We start from the raw sequence: 22328 nt of genomic DNA on the forward strand, positions 1-22328 counted from the left end.
GGCTAATCCTCTGCCTTGCGGCGCCGGCACACCAGGTTCTAGTCCCGGTCGGGGCACCGGATTCTGTCCCGGTTGCCCCTCTTCCAGGCCAGCTCTCTGCTGTGGCCAGGGAGTGCAGTGGAGGATGGCCCAAGTCCTTGGGCCCTGCACCCCATGGGAGACCAGGAGAAGCACCTGGCTCCTGCCATCGGATCAGCGCGGTGCGCCGGCCGCAGCGCGCCAACCGCGGCGGCCATTGGAGGGTGAACCAACGGCAAAGAAAGACCTTTCTCTCTGTCTCTCTCTCACTGTCCACTCTGCCTGTCAAAAAAAAAAAAAAAGTTAAAAAAAAAAAAAGATTTTATTTATTTATCTGAAAGGTAGAGTTACAGAGATAAAGTGACAGAAAGGTCTCCCACCCGCTGGTTCACTCCCCAAATGGTTGCAATGGCCGGAGCTGGGCCAATCCGAAGCCAGGAGCCAGGAGCTTCCTCTGGGTCTCCCATGTGGGTGCAGGGCCCAAGGACTTGGGCCACCTTCCACTGCTTTCCCAGGCCATAGCAGAGAGCTGGCTGGGAAGAGGAGCAGCCGGGACTAGAACTGGCATCCATATGGGACACCAGGTCTGCAGGTGGAGGCTTTAGGCCACTACGCCACGGCACCTGCCCCCCATCCACCTTTTGTCCCACAGCCTCTTCAGGGCTCAGATTAGAGCATTTCTTTTGAGACTTCCCTCAATCAGCTCAACACCCCGGATGTCTCTGTGAAGATATATTATACTGTTCAGTCTTCTATGGCACTTCATCAAAAATCATCTTACACAGTAGATTTATTTTATCCCCTAAATAAGACTCAATTCCAAGGCCAAGGCCTAGGATTTATATTTATTCTATTTTATTGCTCCATGCCCTGACTTCTTAGTACCTAACTTTTAACTTACTGCTTCTATTCAATACTTGAGGGACAGAAACAGAAAACCTCACTCAATGCCCCAGTTCCTGAAAAACATGCAGAGGGATGAGGGAAGGAAGGAGGTACATATATGAACAGAGGTAGAAAACCCTCTTTTCAGGGAATCGGGTGAATCTTCTAGCCTACTCAGAGGTGGGGAGGGAAGATGCACCATATTCGAGGGTGAGCCTCCCCTCCCTGGGACAGGAGCAGTAAACAGTTTACCACTGGATTATTAAATACAATACACGAAGATGACAATATAGTGCTGAATCACTAACCGGCAGTGATATGAGGCTTGAACTTTACCAAAATTTAAGAATGTAGTCCAAATATACCTTTTTAACAAGTTCTCTCATGGCCAGAAGTTTTCCAGTCTCAGATCCCACAAAAAGAAGTTCTTGTTCTACAGTCTCCACAGCAGAATTCCTGAGAAGAAAATACACCTCACAGTTTGCAAGAGTCAACTTTTGCTTCCCCTCCTAAACTCTGAATAAGTGAAAATATTTACAAAAATCAACTTTCCCATTATCAATATACTTAATTACTTACACTTTAATTTGAACACAGAATTATCATAAACGTTTTGTTCCAATTATAAAAATGCAGGGTGATGGGGCTGGAGCTGTGGCGTAGTGGGTAAAGCCGCCCCCTGCACTGCCGGCAACCAATATGGGCGCAAGTTCGAGTCCTGGCTATTCCATTTCTGATCCAGCTCTCTGCTGCGGCCTGGGAAAGCAGTGCAAGATGGCCCAAGTGCTTGGGCCTCTGCACCCACGTGGGAGACCCGGAAGAGATTCCTGGCTCCTGGCTCCAGATCGGCTCAGCTCCGGCCATTGAGGCCATCTGGGGAGTGAACCAGCAGTTGGCAGACCTTTCTCTCTGTGTCTCTCCCTCTGTCTGTTAACTCTACCTCTCAAATAAAAAATAAACCTTTTTAAACAAAAAATGAAGGGCCAGTGCTATAGCATAGTAGGCTAAGCCTCCACCTGCAGCACTGACATCTCATAAGGGTGCCAGTTCATGTCCTGGCTGCTCCTCTTCTGATCCAGCCCTCTGCTTATGGCTTGGGAAAGCAGTAGAACATGGCAAGTACTTGGGCCCGTGTAACCACCTAGGGGACTTGGAAGAAACTCCTGACTCCTGGCTTCAGATCAGCCAAGCTCCAGCCAATGCCCTCTGTCTGTAGTCTGCCTCTCAAATAAATGAATAAAAAACTTAAAAGAAAAATGCTACCAAGAAAATCTAAAAAAACATAGAAAATTATAAATAACAAATCATCTACAATTCTACCATTTTAAAATTACTGATGTTTTGGTGTATTCTAGTCATAAATTTTCATGTGCCTAAGTATTTATTTATAAAAATTTTATAAACATAAAATTATTGGGTAAAATAATGAGAACTTTTCAAAGTTGCATATTTGCCTAAACTTAAAAAAAATTATGTGCTTATTTTTATTTATTTGAAAGGCAAAGCGAGATAGCAAGAGATCTCTTGTGTACCAGTTCACCGCTCAAATGCCTTTAACAGCCAGGGCTGACCCAGGAGCCCAGAACTCAATCCGGGTCTCCCACATGGGTAGCAGAGACCCAGTCACTTGAGCTACTGTCTGCTGTCTCCCAGGGTGTGCATTAGCAGGAAGCTGAACCAAAAGCAGAGCTGAGACTCAAACCCACACACCCCAATACTGGATGTAGGCATCCCACAAAGCATCTTAACCTCTGCACCAAATGCTTGCTGTTAAACTTTCACTCAATAATTAGTGACAGGTTATTAATAAACTGACAGTTCCATTTTTAATTCGAGCTTCCTGCTATTGCATAGCCTGGGTCATAGTACTAGGTGCCTGCCATCATAGGAGACCTGCACTTAGTTCTGGGCTCCTGACTTTGATCTGGCCTAGCTCTGACTGTTGCAAGCAACTGGAAAGTGAATCAGTGGCTGGAAAATCTGTCTTTCTGCCTTTCAAATAAACAAATACAAAATAATAAAGAAAACTTAGGGCGGGTGTTGGTGTTAAGCAGCTGTTAAAAGATGCCTATCTCCTATTATCAGAGTGCTGGGTTCAAGTCCCTGGTGTTCCACTACCAATTGAGCTTCCTGCCAGTGTACTGGAAGGCAGCGTAACTTGGGTCTCTGCTACTCATGTGGGAGAGTTCCTGATTCCTGGCTTTGGTGTGACCCAGACCAGGCTGCTGTGGGCATCTAGGAAGTGAACCAGCGGATAGAAGATCTCTGTCTTTCTGCCTTTCAAATAATAAAATGAAAATAAATATTTTTATTTACTATTGATCTGCTGTATAACAGGTCTCAAGGTCTCATGGTGCAGCAGATTCAGCTGCAGCTTGGGATGCCCACATCCCATACTGGAGTGCCAGTTAAGTTCCAGCTCCTCCACTTCAGCTTCCTGCTAATGCACAATGTGATGATGGTTCAAGTGCCTCGGCCCCTGGCACCCACAAGGCCTCAGCTGGCCCAGCTCTCGCTGTTGCTGGCACTTGGGGAATGAACCAGCAGATGAAGATCTCTCCCTTTCTCTCTTGCTATGCCTTTCAAGTAGATGAAAATAAACATTAAAAAAAAAAAAGTTTTGTACTAAAAAACAAAAGCACATTTGAACCTTTTTTTTTTTTTGACAGGCAGAGTGGACAGTGAGAGAGAGAGACAGAAAGGTCTTCCTTTGCCGTTGGTTCACCCTCCAATGGCTACTGCGGCTGGCGCACTGTGCTGATCTGAAGCCAGGAGCCAGGTGCTTCTCCTGGTCTCCCATGTGGATGCAGGGCCCAAGGACTTGGGCCATCCTCCACTGCCTTCCCGGGCCACAGCAGAGAGCTGCACTGGAAGAGGGGCAACCGGGACAGAATCCGGTGCCCTGACCAGGACTAGAACCTGGTGTGCCCGGCGCCACAGGCGGAGGATTAGCCTATTGAGCCACGGCGCCGGCCAAATTTGAACCTTAAAAGATATAGATAGGGTATTCTTTACTGTTCCTCTCACCTTCTTTTTCCCTTTATATAGTATTAGAATACTTTCTCATATGCTAGCTACTTGGTTACATCTATCAAGTGGCAACACAATAATTTCCTTGAATTCTCTTCTACCGCTACATAATTTATTTGGCATAGAATGCTGCCCAAAGTATTTTTCTTTTCCTTTTTTTTTTTTTTAAAGATTTATTTATTTATTTGAAAGTCAAGTTACACAGAAAGAGAAGAAGAGGCAGAGAGAGGGAGGGAGAGAGAGAGAGAGAGGGAGGGAGGGAGGGAAGGAGGGAGGGAGAGGGAGGGAGAGAGAAAGGTCTTCCACCCTCTGGTTCACTCCCCAGTTGGCTGCAACGGCTGGAGCTGCGCTGATCTGAAGCCAGGAGCCAGGAGCTTCTTCCAGGTCTCCCACGCAGGCGCAGGGGCCCCAAGGACTTGGGCCATCCTCCACAGCTTTCCCAGGCCACAGCAGAGAAATGGTTAGGAAGTGGAGCAGCCGGGACTCGAACTTTGCCTATATGGTATGCTGGGACTGCAGGCGGCAGCTTTACCTGCTAAGCCACAGCACCGGCCCCACCCAAAGTATTTTTCAAAGAGCATTATAATCAAATGGCTCTGTAACATCAGCTTCTTCCTAGTATTCAAAGAAATTAAATCCTCTGGGTGGCCACAGAGCTCATGTCACACTCTGTGGACAGGAAAAATCAATTGAAAGCATGCTGATAGGAATGCCAATATGAAAATATGAGAACTTCTCTTTGTATTATTCTAAAACAGGACCTCTTTAGTCAGTCTTGACTTAACAAATGTTTCTATTGGTAAACTCTCTTCCTTCTTAGCCTCAGGCTGAGTACCCTATCTCCTTGAATCTGAAAAAACCATTTGCATTAAAAAGCAATCAGTGGGATATTGCAGGACAATTAATTACTTACCTCGCTCCAATGGATACAGTGATGACATTGTCCAGGTTGAGTTTGCACCACTGTTCAACATCATATGCAAAAGTTGCACTGAACATAGCTCTTTTGACCTTGTGGGATGTGCAGGCCAGGAAAATAGAAGCCAGTTGGTCTCTAAATCCAGTTTTGCCATCTTCAAACAGTTTGTCTGATTCATCTACTACCAGCCACTCAACACTAAGAAACAACAAAACCACCTGTAGATAGTGAATTGGAAGAGCCAAGACTCTACTCAACAGTGGGGACTCAGGATGCAGTCAAACTAGGATGCTGCTTCTCAGATCCATTTTATCAAACCACAAAAAGGTATAAAAATAAGCAGGAATGGGGCTGGCACTGTGGCATAGAGGTGAAGCCTCTGCCTCTAGTGTCAGCAACTCATGTGGGCAAGGGTTCAAATCCTGGCTACTCTACTTCCAATCTAGCTCCCTGCTAACGCACCTGAAAAGCAGTGGAAGATGGCCCAAGTGCTTGGGCCCCTGGACCTACATAGGAGCCCTGGAAGAAGTTCCTGGCTTCGGATCAGTCCAGCTCCAGCCATTGTGGCCATTTGGGGAGTGAACCAGCAGATGGAAGATCTTCCTCTCTGTCTGTCCTTCTATGTGTGCCTTTCAAATAAATAAATGAATCTAAAGACAAATGGAACTCAATATATCTATTCTATTAGTCTCAAAAATATGAGGTTCCACTGTAGCAACAGAGCTTAGCATACACCTCATGAGCTCCATCACTACTGCTGAAAGATGCCAAAAGCTCTAGGGGAATTTTGTATTCACTGCTTATCAGAATGTGTAACTTTCTTCCAAACCAGATAGTTATTTTTCCTATGAGTTTAATGAGAAAAATTATTCTTAGCATCAACAATGACAGAAGTTGGGAAGTTGCAAGCTCAAAAAGATACTAACACAAGCAACTAAAGACAAAATATAATCGATCAAATGAATAGCACATACAAAAGGCATTTTATTTTCTGTACCTTGTTAAGTCTATTCCTGGTGGATCTTGCTTTAATAAATAGATCAGTCGATTTGGAGTAGTCACAAGAATATCTGCAAGAAGAACCAATGGTAGAAATTAGACTCATCCTTTTTGAATTATGGAATTAAATCTCCTGAATTTCAGTTAATGACCTCAAGTGGGAACAGGAAGGAGGAGTTATATTCACTAGCAAACCCCACAAAAGTTCTTCCCTAAGCTAATACACAGGTTTCCTTTTTTTATAAAAAAAAATTTATTTACTTATTTATTTGAGAGGTAGAGTTACAGAAAGAGGAAGAGACAGAGAGAAAGGTCTTCCATCCACTAAAACTGGGCTGATCTGAAGCCAAGAGCCAGGCACTTCTGGGTCTCCCATGCAGTTACAAGGGCCCAAGCACTTGGGCCATCTTCCACTGTCTTCCCGGGCCATAGCAGAGAGCTGGATTGGAAGGGGAACAGCTGGGACTTGAACCAGCACCCATATGGTATGTCGGCACCACAGGCAGTGGCTTTACCCACTATGCCACAGTTCCAGCCCCTACACAGGTTTTCTTAATCCATCATAGCACATTACTAAATCCCTTCCTTCCTTTTATTATACTGAAGCAGCCTTTCTCAATTTCTGAAGAATACTACATAATTTCAAAATTCAATTTTCAAACTTATTTTCCCCAAGAAAATTCTTTTTCTCTTTTTTTAAAGTTTATTTTCTTTATTTGATAGGCAGAGTTAGAGAGAGGGACAGACTAAGAGAGAGAAATCTTCCACCCGTGGGTTCACTCTCCAAATGGCTACAATGGCTAGAGTTGTGCCAGACTAAAGTCAGGACCTCCATCTCAGTCACCCACATGAGCACAGGAGCCCAAAACTTTGGTCATCCTCCAATACATTCCCAGGTCATTAGCAGGAAGCTGAATCAGAAGTGGAACAGCTGGGACTTGAACCAGAACTCATTTGGGATACTGGTACCACAGGCGGCAATTTTATTCACTATGCCACAGTGCCAACCCCAAAAATTCTCTTTAAATTAGGGGTGGGGAACCTTTCTTCTGACAAGGGTTATTTTACTTACAACATCATCAATGGGCCATACAAAAGTATCAACTTAAAAATTAGTCTGCTATAGGCCGGCACCGTGGCTCACTAGGCTAATCCTCCGCCTTGCGGCGCCGGCACACCAGGTTCTAGTCCCGGTCGGGGCACCGGATTCTGTCCTGGTTGCCCCTCTTCCAGATCAGCTCTCTGCTGTGGCCAAGGAGTGCAGTGGAGGATGGCCCAAGTGCTTGGGCCCTGCACCCCATGGGAGACCAGGAGAAGCACCTGGCTCCTGCCATCAGATCAGCGCGGTGCGCCGGCCGCAGCGCGCCAACCGCGGCGGCCATTGGAGGGTGAACCAACGGCAAAGGAAGACCTTTCTCTCTGTCTCTCTCTCTCACTGTCCACTCTGCCTATAAAAAAAAAAAAAAATTAGCCTGCTATAGACAACATTTCTTTTTTTAAAGATTTATTTTATGTGAAAGGGAGAATTAGAAAGAGAGGAAGAAACAGAGAGGGAGAGATCTTCCATCCATTGCTTCACACCCCCTACATGGCTGCAACAGCAGGGGCTGGGCCAAGAGTTTCATCTGGGTCTCCCATGTGGGTGCAGGAGCCCAAGCACTAGGGCCATCTTCAGCTGCTTTCCCAGGCACATTAGCAGAAAGGTGGATTGGAGTGGAGCAGCTGGGACTCGAACTGGCACCCATATGGGACGCCAGCACCACAGGCTGTTTAACCTGGTGCAGTGCCAACCCTAAACTTAATTATTTCAAGTCCCACCTATGGTTACCTTGGCAGGACCAGACCAAAGGACTTCACAGGCATCATACGATAGCCTGTGCGACAAACATCATCCCCCACCTCCAGCTTTAATGAAACTTTACTCAGAAGATGGAATTAGATTTGCTGGTTGATAAGAGGGTAAGGACGTCAGCCATTCTTATCTGCCAATGTGTTTCTATGGCAGATTTGAAATCAACAGTATAAAGCATGGTTTCTCAACCTTGGCAGCTGATCATTTGGGCCAGATAACTCTTGCTTGTAGAGGGCTGTCTTAGGTACTGTCAGATATTTAACAGCATGCCTGAGCTCTGTCCAGTTGTGACACTAAGGTATCTCCAAATATTATCTAATCTCTCTGTGGTGGAGGGTGGGAGGCAACATTGTCTCCAGCTGAGAACCTCTGGGAAGCTACTGGGTAGAGCAGGGGAGGGGAAGGGATTTCCCTTAGCTTCTCTAACAATCAAAGTGATTCTAGGTGCATAGATGGCTCTTACATAGCAACTAGAATTTCATTATTTTTAACTCCCTTATATGGTCTACATCCCAAACATGAACTCCTTACCAAACTTCTTAGATGATTTAGGCCCAAATTTCTTGGCTGCCTCTGCTGCTTTGTGGATCATGTGTATCCTGAATCCTGTTCCCTCAGAGATTTTAATTAACTCTCGGTGAATCTAGAACAGAAAATGATAAAAACACAAGCTGCTAAGATATATGGATAATATGTACATTCTCTTTTACATTAATAAAATAAATCTATTATCAACCCATGAGTATCAGAAATTAAACCTACAATAAACTGTAGATTAACCTGCTATCTCAGTATCTTAGAACTTCAAAGCCTAACAGAATCTGGTAGGTTCTTTCAGGTCTAGTAAATTAGTCCCAAGAGATAAAACTAATATTGTTTCAATGTGTTACATGTGGTTGTAGGATACAATACTATGATAAGACTATTTGGTACTTGACATATTTTTCAAGTTAAGCACCGCAGGAGGATAGAGCAGATCCTTGTACAGTTTGACTCTCTCAAAAACTGAGACAAGGGGCCAGCACTGTGGTGTAGTAGGTTAAGCCTTCGCCTGCAGTGTTGGCATCCCAAATGGGTGTCAGTTCAAGTCCCTGCGGCTCCACTTTTCGATCCAGCTCCCTGTTAATGCACCTGGGAAAGCAGTAGAGGATGGCCCAAGTATTTGGTCCCCTGCACCCACGTGGGAGAGAAAACTGGAAGAAGCTCCTGGCTTTTGTCTGTCCTAATCCTGGCCATTGTGGGCATTTGGGAAATGAACCAGTGGATGGAAGACCTCTTTCTCACCATCTGTCTCTTTCTCTCCTTTCTCTTTCAAATAAATAAACCTTTAAACACCCTGCCAAAAAACCCAAGATGAGGCTTCATTTTTACAAGGGAAGAAAAGAAATTTTAGAGAGGAACTACTATAGCCTTTAAACTTCATGGGGCACAGAGCAGTTATTAAAGTTATGAATATGAAAATGTTTTAGAAAATTATACAAAGACTTCAAAGATTAGCCCACATGCAACAATATACAGGCAGTGTGCTTTGTATGCAACACCTGACCATGACAAAAGACACAGTTTTATTTTCTTTAAATAAGAAAGATCACTGAAGCAAATACCAAATGCATTCTGTTCAAATGCTGGAAGTCATACCTGGCTGGCAAGTTCTCGTGTTGGGGATATAATCAGGGCTCGGAAGCCTTTATTTGTGGGCTGTTTCAGATGCATTAAAATAGGAATGCTAAAAGCCAAAGTCTTCCCAGATCCAGTAGGGGCAGAGGCCAGAAGTTCCCGACCCTAAAAACAAAGAGTGTAAGTACTTCTTCCACATTTGCTTTTATAACACCATCTATCTCAGCCACCACAAGCCCAATAATGTTTCAGGATATTGCCCCAGAAGTCCATTTGACTAAGCAGAAAAAGTGGATAACCAAAACCAAGGATAGGCCGGCGCCGCGGCTCACCAGGCTAATCCTCCGCCTTGCGGCGCCGGCACACCAGGTTCTAGTCCCGGTCGGGGCTCTGGATTCTGTCCCGGTTGCCCCTCTTCCAGGCCAGCTCTCTGCTGTGGCTAGGGAGTGCAGTGGAGGATGGCCCAAGTGCTTGGGTCCTGCACCCCATGGGAGACCAGGAGAAGCACCTGGCTCCTGCCATCGGAACAGCGCGGTGCGCCGGCCGCAGCGCGCCTACCGCGGCGGCCATTGGAGGGTGAACCAACGGCAAAAGGAAGACCTTTCTCTCTGTCTCTCTCTCTCACTGTCCACTCTGCCTGTCAAAAAAAAAAAAAAAACCAAGGATAATTCACAACCTCAATTTATGCCCACTACATCCATTTCTCTTTGCCACTAAAGTATTTGATCAAAGCAAAATTATAAAGCCAACTTTTTGTTCTTATATTTGTACTGTTCATTCCTCAGGGAAGGTTTTGTTAAGTAACAGAATGGCTGAGGTTAAAAAAAATAAATGACCTGAGTGACAGAGTGATTTATGAATGACAACCTTTCAAAAGGTATTGTGAATTTTGAAGCTGTAAGCTAAAGGCATGATAGAAACCTTACATGAAAACTAAAAGCAAACTTACAATGATAGGAGTCAACAATGCTATTCAAATGTATGAATGTAGTCTCATTTCAGTTATCAAAGACAATGAAAAACATTGGTGTACGTGAAAAGCTAATCCATATCCTCTGGTTACCGGAGCCTAAGGCCACCTTGCTATGTGGCTGGAGGGAAGTCAGCTCCCATGGCTATGAAAGACATCTCATATTTTTTTTTTTTTTTTAATTTATGTGACAGAGAGTTACAGACAGTGAGAGAGAGACAGAGAGAAAGGTCTTCCGTCTGTTGGTTCACTTTCCAAATGGCCGCCACAGCCGGCACCGCACTGATCCGAAGCCAGGAACCAGGTACCTCTTCCTGGTCTCCCACATGGGTGCAGGGGCCCAAACAGAAAGCTGGACCAGAAGAGGAGCAACAGGGACTAGAACCTGGCACCCATATGGGATGCCCACGTTGCAGGTGGAGGATTAACCAAGTGTGCCACAGCGCCGGCCCCGACATCTCATAAAAATTTAATTTCTGAGGCTGGCGTTGTGGCGTAGCAGGTTAAGCTGTCACCTGCAATGCGGGCATCCCATATGCATGCTGGTTCGTATCCAGGCTGCTCCACTTCCAATCCGGCTTCCCACTAATGGTCTGGGAAAAGTAGCAAAAGATGGCCCAAGTATCTGGGCTCCTGCCACTCCATGGGAAACCCGATGAAGCTTTTGGCTCCTGCCTTGGCCTGGCCCAGCCCTGGCACTGCAGGTATCTGGGAAGTGAACCAGTGACTGAAAGATCTTTTTCAGTCTCTCTCTCTGTAACTCTTTAAAATAAATAAATAAATCTTAAAAAAAAACTTAATTTCCAGAAATCTAAATTAATCCATATCTTTAAGTTGGGGTGGGGGGAACTAAGTTCACTTATGCACAAGACTTTTAGAAAGCATTTATATTCCTGAAATAGTTTTCTGGGCAACAGAAATCAAATCAACAATGTAAAAACAAAACATGGTCTTCAGCCTCAGACGGTTTACACCCTAGCAAAATGTAAAGAAGATAAAAATATAATTGGTACAGAAATATAAAAATATAATTGGTACAGAAACACATTCAGTAATGTAGAGAGTAAGATCAATGTTGCAAAAACAAACAAACAAACAAACAAAACACACACAGAAAACAAAAAACCCACACCAAGTACCATGGAGAACTAGGGGTGGAGGGAAAAGGGTGCTGATAAGTGAAAAGATCATATCTAATGGTAATGCTCGAGATTGGCTTTATGGTGGCACAGGCGTTTAAAATGGACTTTAAAAGCAAGTAAAAGTTTTTAGCAAGGGAGATAAGGTAGAAAAGAGAATTTCAAGGAGGATCGGGAGAGAAGGGGCAAACATACCCACACACAGCAAAGAGCATAAGCGTTCTAGCCCTTTATACTCACATGCAGCATAACTGGAATGGCTTGCATTTGGATTGGTGTAGGCATTTGGAAGCCTGCATCTAGAATGTTCTGAAGCAGTTGAGAATTGATTTTATATTCCTGATCAAGTTGCTGAAATGTAGTAATTGGGTCAGGAAGATCAGTTCCTTGGACGTGAATTTTGTGTTTATTCCGGACGAAGTTTATCTGAAAAGTGAAGTAAAGGAGCCACCATGAAGAAGGCCAAATAAAAATATTTTCAGCTGGGAAAGCAGTAGAAGACATCTCAGGTCCTTGGGCCCCTGCACCCTTGTGGGAGACCTGGAAGAAGCTCTTGGCTCCGGCCACTGCAGCCAACTGGGGAAAGAACCACTGGATGGAAGACCGCTCTCTCTCTCTGACTTTTAAATAAATAAAAATAAACATATTTTCAGAAGTTGCAGAATATCTTAACAATTGTAGGATAAGCTTCAGTGGCATATGAAACTTCCTGCTTAAATCCAAGCCCCCAAACACCACAGCTATTAGGTATAATTCATGCTGACTCACACCTTTCTAACAAAGAAAACTATCAATCTATGCTTTCTTCGTATTAATGTGTCACTACCATAGTCTAAAGTAACCATCACACATAGACTTCTAGAAGGCAGGCACTCGCTTTCCTTTGTATGATCCTTAAACAAGGGCCAATTGCTTTTTGATGATGTACCCTAAAACTCTACATATTAAAACTGAGTACAAAGAGGAGTATGGAAGTGCTGTATTTGTTGGTTTCCCCATTCTTTGGTCCAAAGACAAACACTGGCCGCTGAACAAACCTCTCCAGCAATATGGCAGGTGTACAGAGACATGACAACAGTATATCTGCTGTTTCTCCTATATCCTACATCCCTTATTCCCAAGTTATAACAATAGTTTTTGTTTGTTTGTTTAATAATTTTAACCCTCTAATCCCTCTCAGAGGAAATTTTTATTTATTTATTTTTTTAAATTTTGACAGGCAGAGTGGATAGTGAGAGAGAGAGACAGAGAGAAAGGTCTTCTTTTTGCCGTTGGTTCACCCTCCAATGGCCGCTGCGGCCGGCGCATCATACTGATCCGAAGCCAGGAGCCAGGCACTTCTGGTCTCCCATGCGGGTACAGGGCCCAAGCACTTGGGCCATCCTCCACTGCACTTCCGGGCCATATCAGAGAGCTGGCCTGTTAAGCCACGGCACCGGCTGGAAATTCTTCTAAACCCATGAGTTCAAGAGAAAGGAAGCCAAATCATGGTTTTTTTTGTTTTTGTTTCTATTTTTGACAGGCAGGGTGGACAGCGAGCGAGAGAGAGAGAGAGAGAGAGAGAAAAAGGTATTCCTTTTTGCCGTTGGTTCACCCTCCAATGGCCGCTGCGGCCGGCGTGCTGTGGCTGGCGCACCGCGCTGATCCGAAGGCAGGAGCCAGATGCTTATCCTGGTCTCCCATGGGGTGCAGGGCCCAAGGTCTTGGGCCATCCTCCACTGCACTCCCGGGCCATAGCAGAGAGCTGGCCTGGAAGAGGGGCAACCGGGACAGAATCCAGAGCCCCGACTGGGACTAGAACCCTGTGTACCGGCGCCGCAAGTCGGAGGATTAGTCTATTGAGCCATGGTGCTGGCCGCCAAATCATGTTTACAAAGAGAGTCAGACATTTGAAAATTTTAATTCTAAACACATTATTAACCTTGAAACTTGAGTAGATCAGGACATTTATATTTATGTGTCTTATTTTAATTTTAAACTGTTAAGCCATGGTACAAATGCCTACTTGAAGTTTCCATTAAAGTAAAATCTAAACAAATACAATTAATCTTCTAATTTAACAAAACAATACATATTCACTTTACCAAAAGAATAGCCCAAGTCCAGTGAAAATGTCAGCAAGTCAAAAACACGGAGTTTTAAAGCTGAGCATTTTGCTGACCTTTTCCTTTCTGAGATGCTCCAATTTTCCTGAGGTTAGTTTAGTGTGCCCTTTACTTTTCGTATCTTCAATCTTTGCTTCCACAGATGATGTCCACTGGATGGTAGTGCCTTCTTCTTGCAAAGTAATTTCTAAAATATATTGTAAAACATTAAAAGATTTTAACTGCAACAGTTTTGGGTACAGCAATTGGGTCACACCTTCATATTAAACAAAAGAGAAAGTACTAACTGATGCACTACACAAGAGGCAGCAATTGGAAGTACAAGAATTAGAAATGGAGAGGCAAGTTCTGTGTTGGTACAACGAGAGCTCAAAAGCTCATTCCGTGGCTTTAGTTGGTGGGTTCTGTTGCAGAGCATGCGGCTGACTACACGCAAAACCAACAGGCAATTAACTGAAAAACCACTTGAATAACAGAGATTTCAGTAAGGCAGACAGCTTCTCCACATCCAAACAAGCAGCTAAAAAGCATATATGGTGAAAGATCCCTTAACAAGAGCAATGAACAAATTCAACACTCAGTGCTACTCAATACTATAAAGACAGCAGTTCGCCCTCAATCTGTAAGTAGCACTAATTCAGTTAAACGACAGGATTGTTTTGGTGACTGGAAGAAGTGATTTCAAGGTCTACATGAGAGAGTCAATATGTAAGACTAACTTCTGAGTAATGAGCAAAGACTGGTTTTTCAACTTCAGTGAGGCATAAACAACATACAATAAACTACAGACATTTTAAAGCACAAGTTCAATGAGTTCTAACACATTCACGTTATTTATGGAGTTCTACACCCGTATTCAAGGTTGTTGCTGCCAACTCTCCAAATTTCTTCGTGGCCTCTTTAAGTAGTCAAAATCTGGAGATAGCAGAGTGGTGGCTGCCAGGGACTGGGGGTGGTGAGGAATGGCTTGTTACTGGTAAGGTCCGCAAAATCACTTGGTCTGGTCCTGCCAAGGAAACTGCAGACAGGATTCGAAATTCAATAAATCTACAGCAGGCTAATTTTTAAGCTGATCATTTTTAATGGCCCATTAATGATGCTATCAATAAAATGGTCCTTGACAGAAAAAAAGGTTCCCCACTGCTGGTTGAATGGGTACAGAATTGTAGTTTTATAAGAGAAAAAGAACTCTGGAGACGGATGGTGGCAATGACTGAACAGCTTTGACTATATATATCTAAACCACTGAACTCCACACCTAAATGGTTAATTTGTAACTTTTATGTATCTTACGAAACTACCAAAGAAACTACTAAATGTCAGCATGAATAGCCAAGCGAGAGGAAAAACATCCAGTCTTAATCTATTCATAAAATGTCAAAAACATGCAAAATTAAAGTAGTGTTTTGGGATATATACTTATAAAAAAAATCCCTAGGCAACCACCAATCTGATTTTCACTATAGATTAGTTTGTCTTTTCTGGAATTTTACAGGAAAGGAATCATATAGTGTATATGAATTTTAGTCTGGCTTCTTTCACTCAAGATAATTATTTTGAGATTTATCCAGGTTATAGCACCAATAAATTCACATTTTAAAAAAAGATTTACTTATTTATTTGAAAGGCAGAGAGCTACAGAGAAAGATCTTCCATCTTCTGGTTCATTTCCCTAAATGGCTGCAACAGCCAGGTCAGGGCCAGGCCCAAGGCAGGGGCCTGAAATACCTTCCTGGTCTTCCATGTGGGTGGCAGAGCCAAAAGCACTTGGGCTATCTTTCATTGCCTTCCCAGGCTTGTTAGCAAGAAGCTGGATCACAAGCGGAGCAGCTGGGACTTTCAAGCAGTGACTTGACCGGCTGAGCCATAACCCAGGCCTTAAACTTTACATTTTATTACTAGGCAGTATTCCATTATGGTTATATAATCTGTTTATCCTTCACCCCCTAAGGACATCTGGTTCATTTCCACTTTTTTAGCTATTACAAATCAAGTTGCTATGAACAACTGATGACAATTTTCCTAAAGAGGAATGTTTTCCTTTCTCTGGGGTAAATATCTGAGTTGAATGGGTGGGTAACATGGTGAGTGTGTGGTTAACCCTCCAAAAAACAATTTCAAACTGTTTTCCAAAGTAGTTGTACCATCTGACCATTAAAGTGAAAGCTTTATTCTGTATATTCTTGATCAACACTTGGTATAATCAGTCTTTTTTGTCTGTACCATTTTAATAACTATGTAGTAGTACTGTATTGTGGTTTAAATTTGCCTGATGATGCTGAATCTTATGTGCTTATTTCCATAGGTGTATCTTTTTAGGTAAGTGGCTGTAAACCCTTTAATGTTTGAATACATGTTATGTATTTTTTTCCATATTTGTGGCTCACTTTTTCATTTTCTTAATGCTATCTAAAACCAAAAATTTTTAATTTTGATACAATTCAATATACTAAATTTTTCTTTCATGGTTTGTGCTTTTTAAAGAAACATTTGTGTACTTCAAAGTCACAAAGATTGTTTTCCCTATGTTTTCTTCTAGAAGTTGTATAGCTTTAGATTTTGCATTTCAGTCTGAATCATTTCAAGTTAATTTTTGCTTATACTGTAGTGTGAAGTAAAGAATGCGGTTCATTTTTTCCCATTAGGATCGAATACTTTTTTTTTTTTTAAAAGATGGTACTTGAGGGGCCGGTGCTGTGGCGCACTTGGTTAATCCTCTGCCTGTGGCGCCGGCATCCCATATAGGCACCAGTTCTAATCCCGGTTGCTCCTCTTCCAGTTCAGCTCTCTGCTGTGGCCTGGGAAAGCAGTGGAGGATGGCCCAAGTGCTTAGCCCCCTGTACCCGTGTGGGAGACCAGGAAGAAGCTCCTGGCTCCTGGCTTCAGATAGGCATAGCTCCAGCCGTTGCGGCCACTTGGGGGGTGAACCAACGGAAGGATGACCTTTCTCTCTGTCTCTCTCTCTCACTGTCTGTAACTCTGCCTGTCAAATAAAATAAATAAAATCTTTAAAAAAAAAAAAAAAGATGGTTCTTGTATTTCTTTTTTTTTTTTTCTTTTCTTTAAGATTTATTTATTTCAAAGTCAGAGTTACACATAAGGAAAGGCAGAGGGAGACAGAGAACTTCCACCTGTTGGTTCACTCCCCAAATGGTTGCAAGTCAGGGCTGGGCCAGCCCAAAGCCAGAAGCCAGGAGCTTCATCCAGGTCTCTCACATGGGTGCAGGGGCCCAAGCATTTAGGCCATCCTCTGCTGCCTTTCCTGGGTGCATAAGTAGGCAGCTGGATAGGAAGTGGAGTATCCGGGACTTTAATTGGCACCCATATGGGATGCCAGTCTGCAGATGGCAGCTTTACTTGCTACGTCACAGCAATGAACCCTGTATTTCAGTTTTTAAAAAGTGTATTTGTTTTATTTGAAAGGCAGAGTTACAGAGAGAGAGAGAGAGAGAGAGAGAGAGAGAGAGAGAGATTCCATCCATAAGTTCACTCTCCAAAGGCCTATGGTAGATGAGGCTGGATCAGAGAGAATCCAGGAGCTCAGATGGAATTTTAATTGCGCTACTGATTATGTCAATCATTTGAGGGAGAAAACAGTTAGCCAGGGACCGGCGCTGTGGCATAACAGGTAAAGCTGCCAATTACAACACCAACATCCCATATGGGTGGCCAGTTCAAGTCCTGGCTGCTCCACTTCCTATCCAGCTCCCTGCCAAGGCACCTGGGAAAGCAGCAGAAGATGGCCTAAGTACTTGGGCCCCTGCACCGGTGTGGGAGACTTGGAAAAAGCTCCTGGCTCCTGGTTGCAGCCTGGCACTGCCTGGCCAGCACAGTCATTTGAGGAATGAACCAGCGGATGGTGATCTTTCTAACTCTTTCAAATAAATAAACAAAAAACCCAACCAAACAAAAAAAAAAAATAGTTGTCCAATTAATAAACATGGTATGCTTCCTCATGATACTGGATTTTTTTCTTCCAAATACTGTAAGGCACAGTAATTAAAACAAACTAGTACTGGTATACAAATACAATCTTGAAACAGGAAAGAGCCTAGAGGTGAACCTGAATGTACAAGGGAAATAAAGTTATAATAAAAGTTGCTTTAAATCCAATAGGAAAGATGGATTATTAACATAAAATACTAGCACAATTATTTAGTGTCTGGAAGAATTTTAAATTAGTCCTCTATTCACTATTTATACCAAATAAAATCTGTAAGAGGGGCTGGTGTCATGGTGTAGCAGATTAACCAGCCACCTATGACACTGGCATCCCATATGGGCACCAGCTCAAGTCCTGGCTGCTCTACCTCCTATACAGCTCCCTGCTAATGTGCTTGGAGAAGGAGTGGAAGATGGCCCAAGTTCTTGGGCCCCTGCACCTGTGAGGGAGACCCAGACGAGGCTCCTGGCTCCTGGTTCCTGGCTTCAGACTGGCCCAGCTCTGGCAGATGTGGCCTTTTAGGGAGTGAACCAGCAGATGGAAGATCTCTCTCTCTCTCTCTCCGTGTCTCCCTCTCTCTCTGTAACTCCACCTTTTTTTTGACAGGCAGAGTTAGACAGTGAGAGAGAGAGAGAGGCAGAGAGAAAGGTCTTCCTTCCATTGGTTCACCCCCCAAATGGCTGCTACAGCTGGCACACTGCACTGATCCGAAGCCAGGAGCCAGGAGCTGCCTCCTGGTCTCCCATGCGGGTGCAGGGCCCAAGGACCTGGGCCATCCTCCACTGCCTTCCCGGGCCACAGCAGAGAGCTGGACTGGAAGAGGGGCAACCGGGACAGAATCCAGAGCCCCAACAGGGACTAGAATCTAGGGTGCCGGCATCGCAGGTGGAGGATTAGCCTAGTGAGCCGCGGCGCGGGCCTGTAACTCTACCTTTCAAATAAATAAATAAATAAAATATTTAAAAAATAATAATGTGTATTTTTAATGAGCTTTTTGAAGCTCCCTTCTGTATCATGTGTCTATGGTCTACACCCACTTGCTGCCATATGGTTACAGTTTATACCTATGTACTTCTGGTTGCCTAACATTTGAATCCTTTTCCTAAGCCTGTGGTATGTCTTTCTTACTAATCTTGATGGAAGGTTTTATCAAACTTCCTTGTAGTCAGAGAAGAATTAGTTTAATTGCAACACAATAACAGCAAAAGTATGGCAATCAAGTTGATGCCCACCACATCCGAACCTGTCCAATTAATCGTGGCCCTCCCTTACAACGCAGGATGGGATACTACACAGCGTCACAATGAACAACGAAGTGCACTTCCTGCTGCTTTTAGTCTCCAAAGTATACTGTTTTTAGCATCAAGGTCCAGGGGGTTAAGCCACTACTTACAAAGCTGGCCTCCCAGATTGGAGTGCCAGTGTGAGCTTCCCCTTCAGCTGGAGAAGGCCGTGGAAGATGGTCTGAGTACCAGCAGATAGACGCTCTCTCTCTGCCTCTTTCAAATAAAAATACATTTTTTTTTTAAAGTAGAGGAGGGGGGCTGGTTTAGTGGCATTGTGGGTAAAGCCTCTGCCTGCAGTGCCAGAATCCCATGAATGCCAGTTTGCGACCCAGCTGCTCCACTTCTGATCGAGCTCCTTGCTAATGCACCTGGAAAAACAGAGGAGGATGGCCCAAGTGTTTGGGCCCCTGCACCCAGCGGGAGACCCAGAAGAAGCTCCTGGCTTCTGCCTTGGGACCAGCACAGCTTCAGCCGTTGCGGCCATTTGGGGAGTAAACCAGTGGATGGAAGACCTCTCTAACTTTCAAATAAAAGAAACAAATCTTTAAAAAAACAAAAAAATAGAGGTGAAAGGGAGAGTTCACAAATAGAATATAAAGTATTCACGTTTATGAACATACATAGAGTATTCCTAATTTTTTAAGCGAAGCAAAAATACATATAAATAGAATAGCTCTAGAAAAATAATAAAGAGGCCAGCACCACAGCTCACTAGGCTAATCCTCCACCTGAGGCACCAGCACCCCAGGTTCTGGTCCCGGTTGGGGGACCGGTTCTGTCCCGGTTGCTCCTCTTCCAGTCCAGCTCTCTGCTGTGGCCCGGGAAGGCGGTGGAGGATGGCCCAAGTCCTTGGACTCTGCACCCGCATGGGAGACCAGGAGGAAGCACCTGGCTCCTGGCTTTGGATCGGTGCAGTGCGCCAGCCGTGGCAGCCATTTGGGGGGTGAACCAACGGAAGGCCTTTCTCTCTGTCTCTCTCTCTCTCACTGTCTAACTCTGCCTGTCCAAAAAAAAAATAATAATAATAATAATAATAATAATAATAAAGAAATTAATAAGAGTTACTGCCTCTCAAGAAATAGTGGACTGGCAACAAGGAGTGGGAAGGAAATTTACTTTTTATCTTTTTTTTTTTTTGACAGGCAGAGTGGATAGTGAGAGAGAGAGACAGAGAGAAAGGTCTTCCTTTTTGCCGTTGGTTCACCCTCCAGTGGCCGCTGCGGCCGGCTCATTTCGCTGATCCGAAGGCAGGAGCCAGGTGCTTCTCCTGGTCTCCCATGCGGGTGCAGGGCCCAAGGACCTTGGCCATCTTCCCCTGCCTTCCCGGGCCATAGCAGAGAGCTGGCCTGGAAGAGGGGCAACTGGGATAGAATCCGGCACCCCAACCGGGACTAGAACCCGGTGTGCTGGCGCCGCAAGGTGGAGGATTAGCCTGTTAAGCCACGGTGTCGGCTCTTTTTATCATTCTTAAGTATTTACCCAAGAAAAGGCAAATGACTAGGAAGTTTAGTAGATATAAAATATAAAGAAAAAGACAAATACTCCTAAAGTACAGTATAGAGAAGGACACATACACATACATGTAAATCCTGAGAAAAATAGGCAAAGAACAGAGGACACCCCAAAGTTGAAATGTAGCTATCCAGCAGAGTGTATGAAAAGATGCTCAACCTCCCCGGCTATCAACAAAATGTAAATAAAAATGTTTCATTCATTAGACTGGCAAAAAAAATTATACGACAATCAAACCCAGCAGTGACAAAGGAACGGGAAGTCATTTTGCAGTAACTAGTCAAACAAACAAGTGTGCACACCTGTTCACCAAGTGATTCCGCTCTGGGGATGCTATTCTACAGACACAACAGTGTCTGCCTAACAGGATATAAGCACCTGTTACGTAGCAATATTTATAATGGCAAGTATCTGGGGACAATCCGAATGCCTTCAACTGATGAATGACTCTATATTGTTTTGACTCGAACTGTAAGCTTGTATCACCAATTTAGTTGAAGAAAACTAAATAGAGAAAACATAAAAGAAATCAGATTCTAACCTGAATTCACCTTCTTCCTCTTTTTCTTGTTCTGTTCCCGCTTCCCTTCCATGTGGGTGGCTTCTTCTTTCTCTTCATTTTGGAGCTGCCCATGTGTCTGTGATGCCGCGCACGCACCTGGGACAGACTTCTTATTTCCAAAGAAGTCCAGTCCCTGCAGCACCTCTGAAGAATCAAGGTCGTATTTCCTTTTCCCTATCTGAAACCCAAAAAAATGTAACATGAAATCTGACAGAACAGCACTGCTTTCATCCAAGCAGGATTGGCAGTAAGGGCTCGGGTCCAACGACTCTCCCTTTCACCAAATATTTCTCGCGCGGACAATGTGTTTGGGCAAAGGCAATCCAAAGACGTCCTTTCTGATCTTGTAACAGTAACTATAATAATCATGGCAGCGCGAATTCTTATACAACTACCTGCTCACTGTATGTTACACAGATTCCTGAGCACGGTAGTGCGTATTAAAACACTTCATCCTTCCAACGGTGCTACCAGGCAAACGGCAGCATCACGGACTGGAAAACAGAGGCGTTGGGAGGTCAAATAACCAAGGTCTCAAAATTAATTAACTGCCAGACGCAGCATTTGGACCCACACAATCTGGCTCGAAAGAAGCAAGTACAGGATGCACCAATATTAATAATAATAAATGAACCAGGTCCCTGGCTCCTCATGCCAGGGCTGACAACATCTTCTGACTTTTCCCGATTTATCTACCACTCCCGCTACCCCAGGTTAAGTCCCCAGAGCTAAATCGCTCCTCCCACCGGTTACTTAGCACGCTGGGGGCCGGGGGTGGAGCAGTGACAACAGCCAAGCCCAGTACAGCCACGTGCACGCCGAGCCCAGCCCAGCCCGGGTATTCCCCGTTTTCAGTTGTATCCCGTTTCAAAGTTCCTTTCCATCAGTTTTACAGAAAACAGTTCCTTTTGAAAGTACTCAAGGTTTGCTTGGAATAAACTAAGAAGAAAGAAGGGGGAGACCCCGCTGCGAGGCTCAGCTCGTTCATTCGTCTCGAGTCGGCCAGGGCTGCGGGAAAACTAAACCCGAAAAGGGAGAAACCGCCCCAGGGGTGGTCGCAGCCGGCTCGGGGTCTCCCGAGGGCCACCGACCTCTTCTCGGGCGAAGCTCCTTCTCTGCGTCTTACGGCCTCCGTGCCCCGCGCACAGTACCTGGAATCGGGCTGCGTCCGCCGAGAAGCGTCTCACGTCGAATTTGGCCCCCGTACCGAGCCGGCGAAAGAGATCGTGGACGTCCATCTTTTACCCAGAACGCTCCACGGTCGCGCGGCGCCTGCGCAGAAGACTTCTCCGCCCAGCGCGGGCTGGGGCGGAAGTGGCTCCGGGAGGCGGGCTTGGCTGGTTCTCAGCCCGTGGTGGCTTGTGATTGCATAGTCTCTCCTTGTTTATAACCCTGAAAGACATTTTTATTAATGTCTTTCTATGCCATGCACTGTTTTGGACTTTTAAGAATACTTTGGGGGCCGAGGTTGTGGAGTAGCAGGTAAAGCCG

At 44.6% G+C, this 22328-nt stretch overlaps 1 protein-coding gene across 1 annotated transcript in view; it reads right to left on the minus strand.

Moving 5' to 3' along the window:
• DDX52 (DExD-box helicase 52) overlaps nucleotides 1-22104 on the minus strand; it is a 33903-nt gene extending 11799 nt beyond the window's left edge. Inside the window, exons 1-9 of the mRNA XM_062216683.1 lie at nucleotides 21989-22104; nucleotides 20817-21015; nucleotides 13591-13721; nucleotides 11670-11855; nucleotides 9342-9485; nucleotides 8235-8346; nucleotides 5850-5922; nucleotides 4847-5050; nucleotides 1269-1359 (exon numbers count right to left, since the gene is read on the minus strand). Coding sequence (XP_062072667.1) covers nucleotides 1269-1359; nucleotides 4847-5050; nucleotides 5850-5922; nucleotides 8235-8346; nucleotides 9342-9485; nucleotides 11670-11855; nucleotides 13591-13721; nucleotides 20817-21015; nucleotides 21989-22075 — 1227 coding nt within the window. The 5' untranslated portion in view covers nucleotides 22076-22104. The remainder of the gene's footprint in view (nucleotides 1-1268; nucleotides 1360-4846; nucleotides 5051-5849; nucleotides 5923-8234; nucleotides 8347-9341; nucleotides 9486-11669; nucleotides 11856-13590; nucleotides 13722-20816; nucleotides 21016-21988) is intronic.
• Nucleotides 22105-22328: the final 224 nt, after the last annotated feature.

The sequence above is a fragment of the Lepus europaeus genome, chromosome 18 (assembly GCF_033115175.1).
Source record: "Lepus europaeus isolate LE1 chromosome 18, mLepTim1.pri, whole genome shotgun sequence".
NCBI classification, from domain to species: Eukaryota; Metazoa; Chordata; class Mammalia; order Lagomorpha; family Leporidae; genus Lepus; species Lepus europaeus.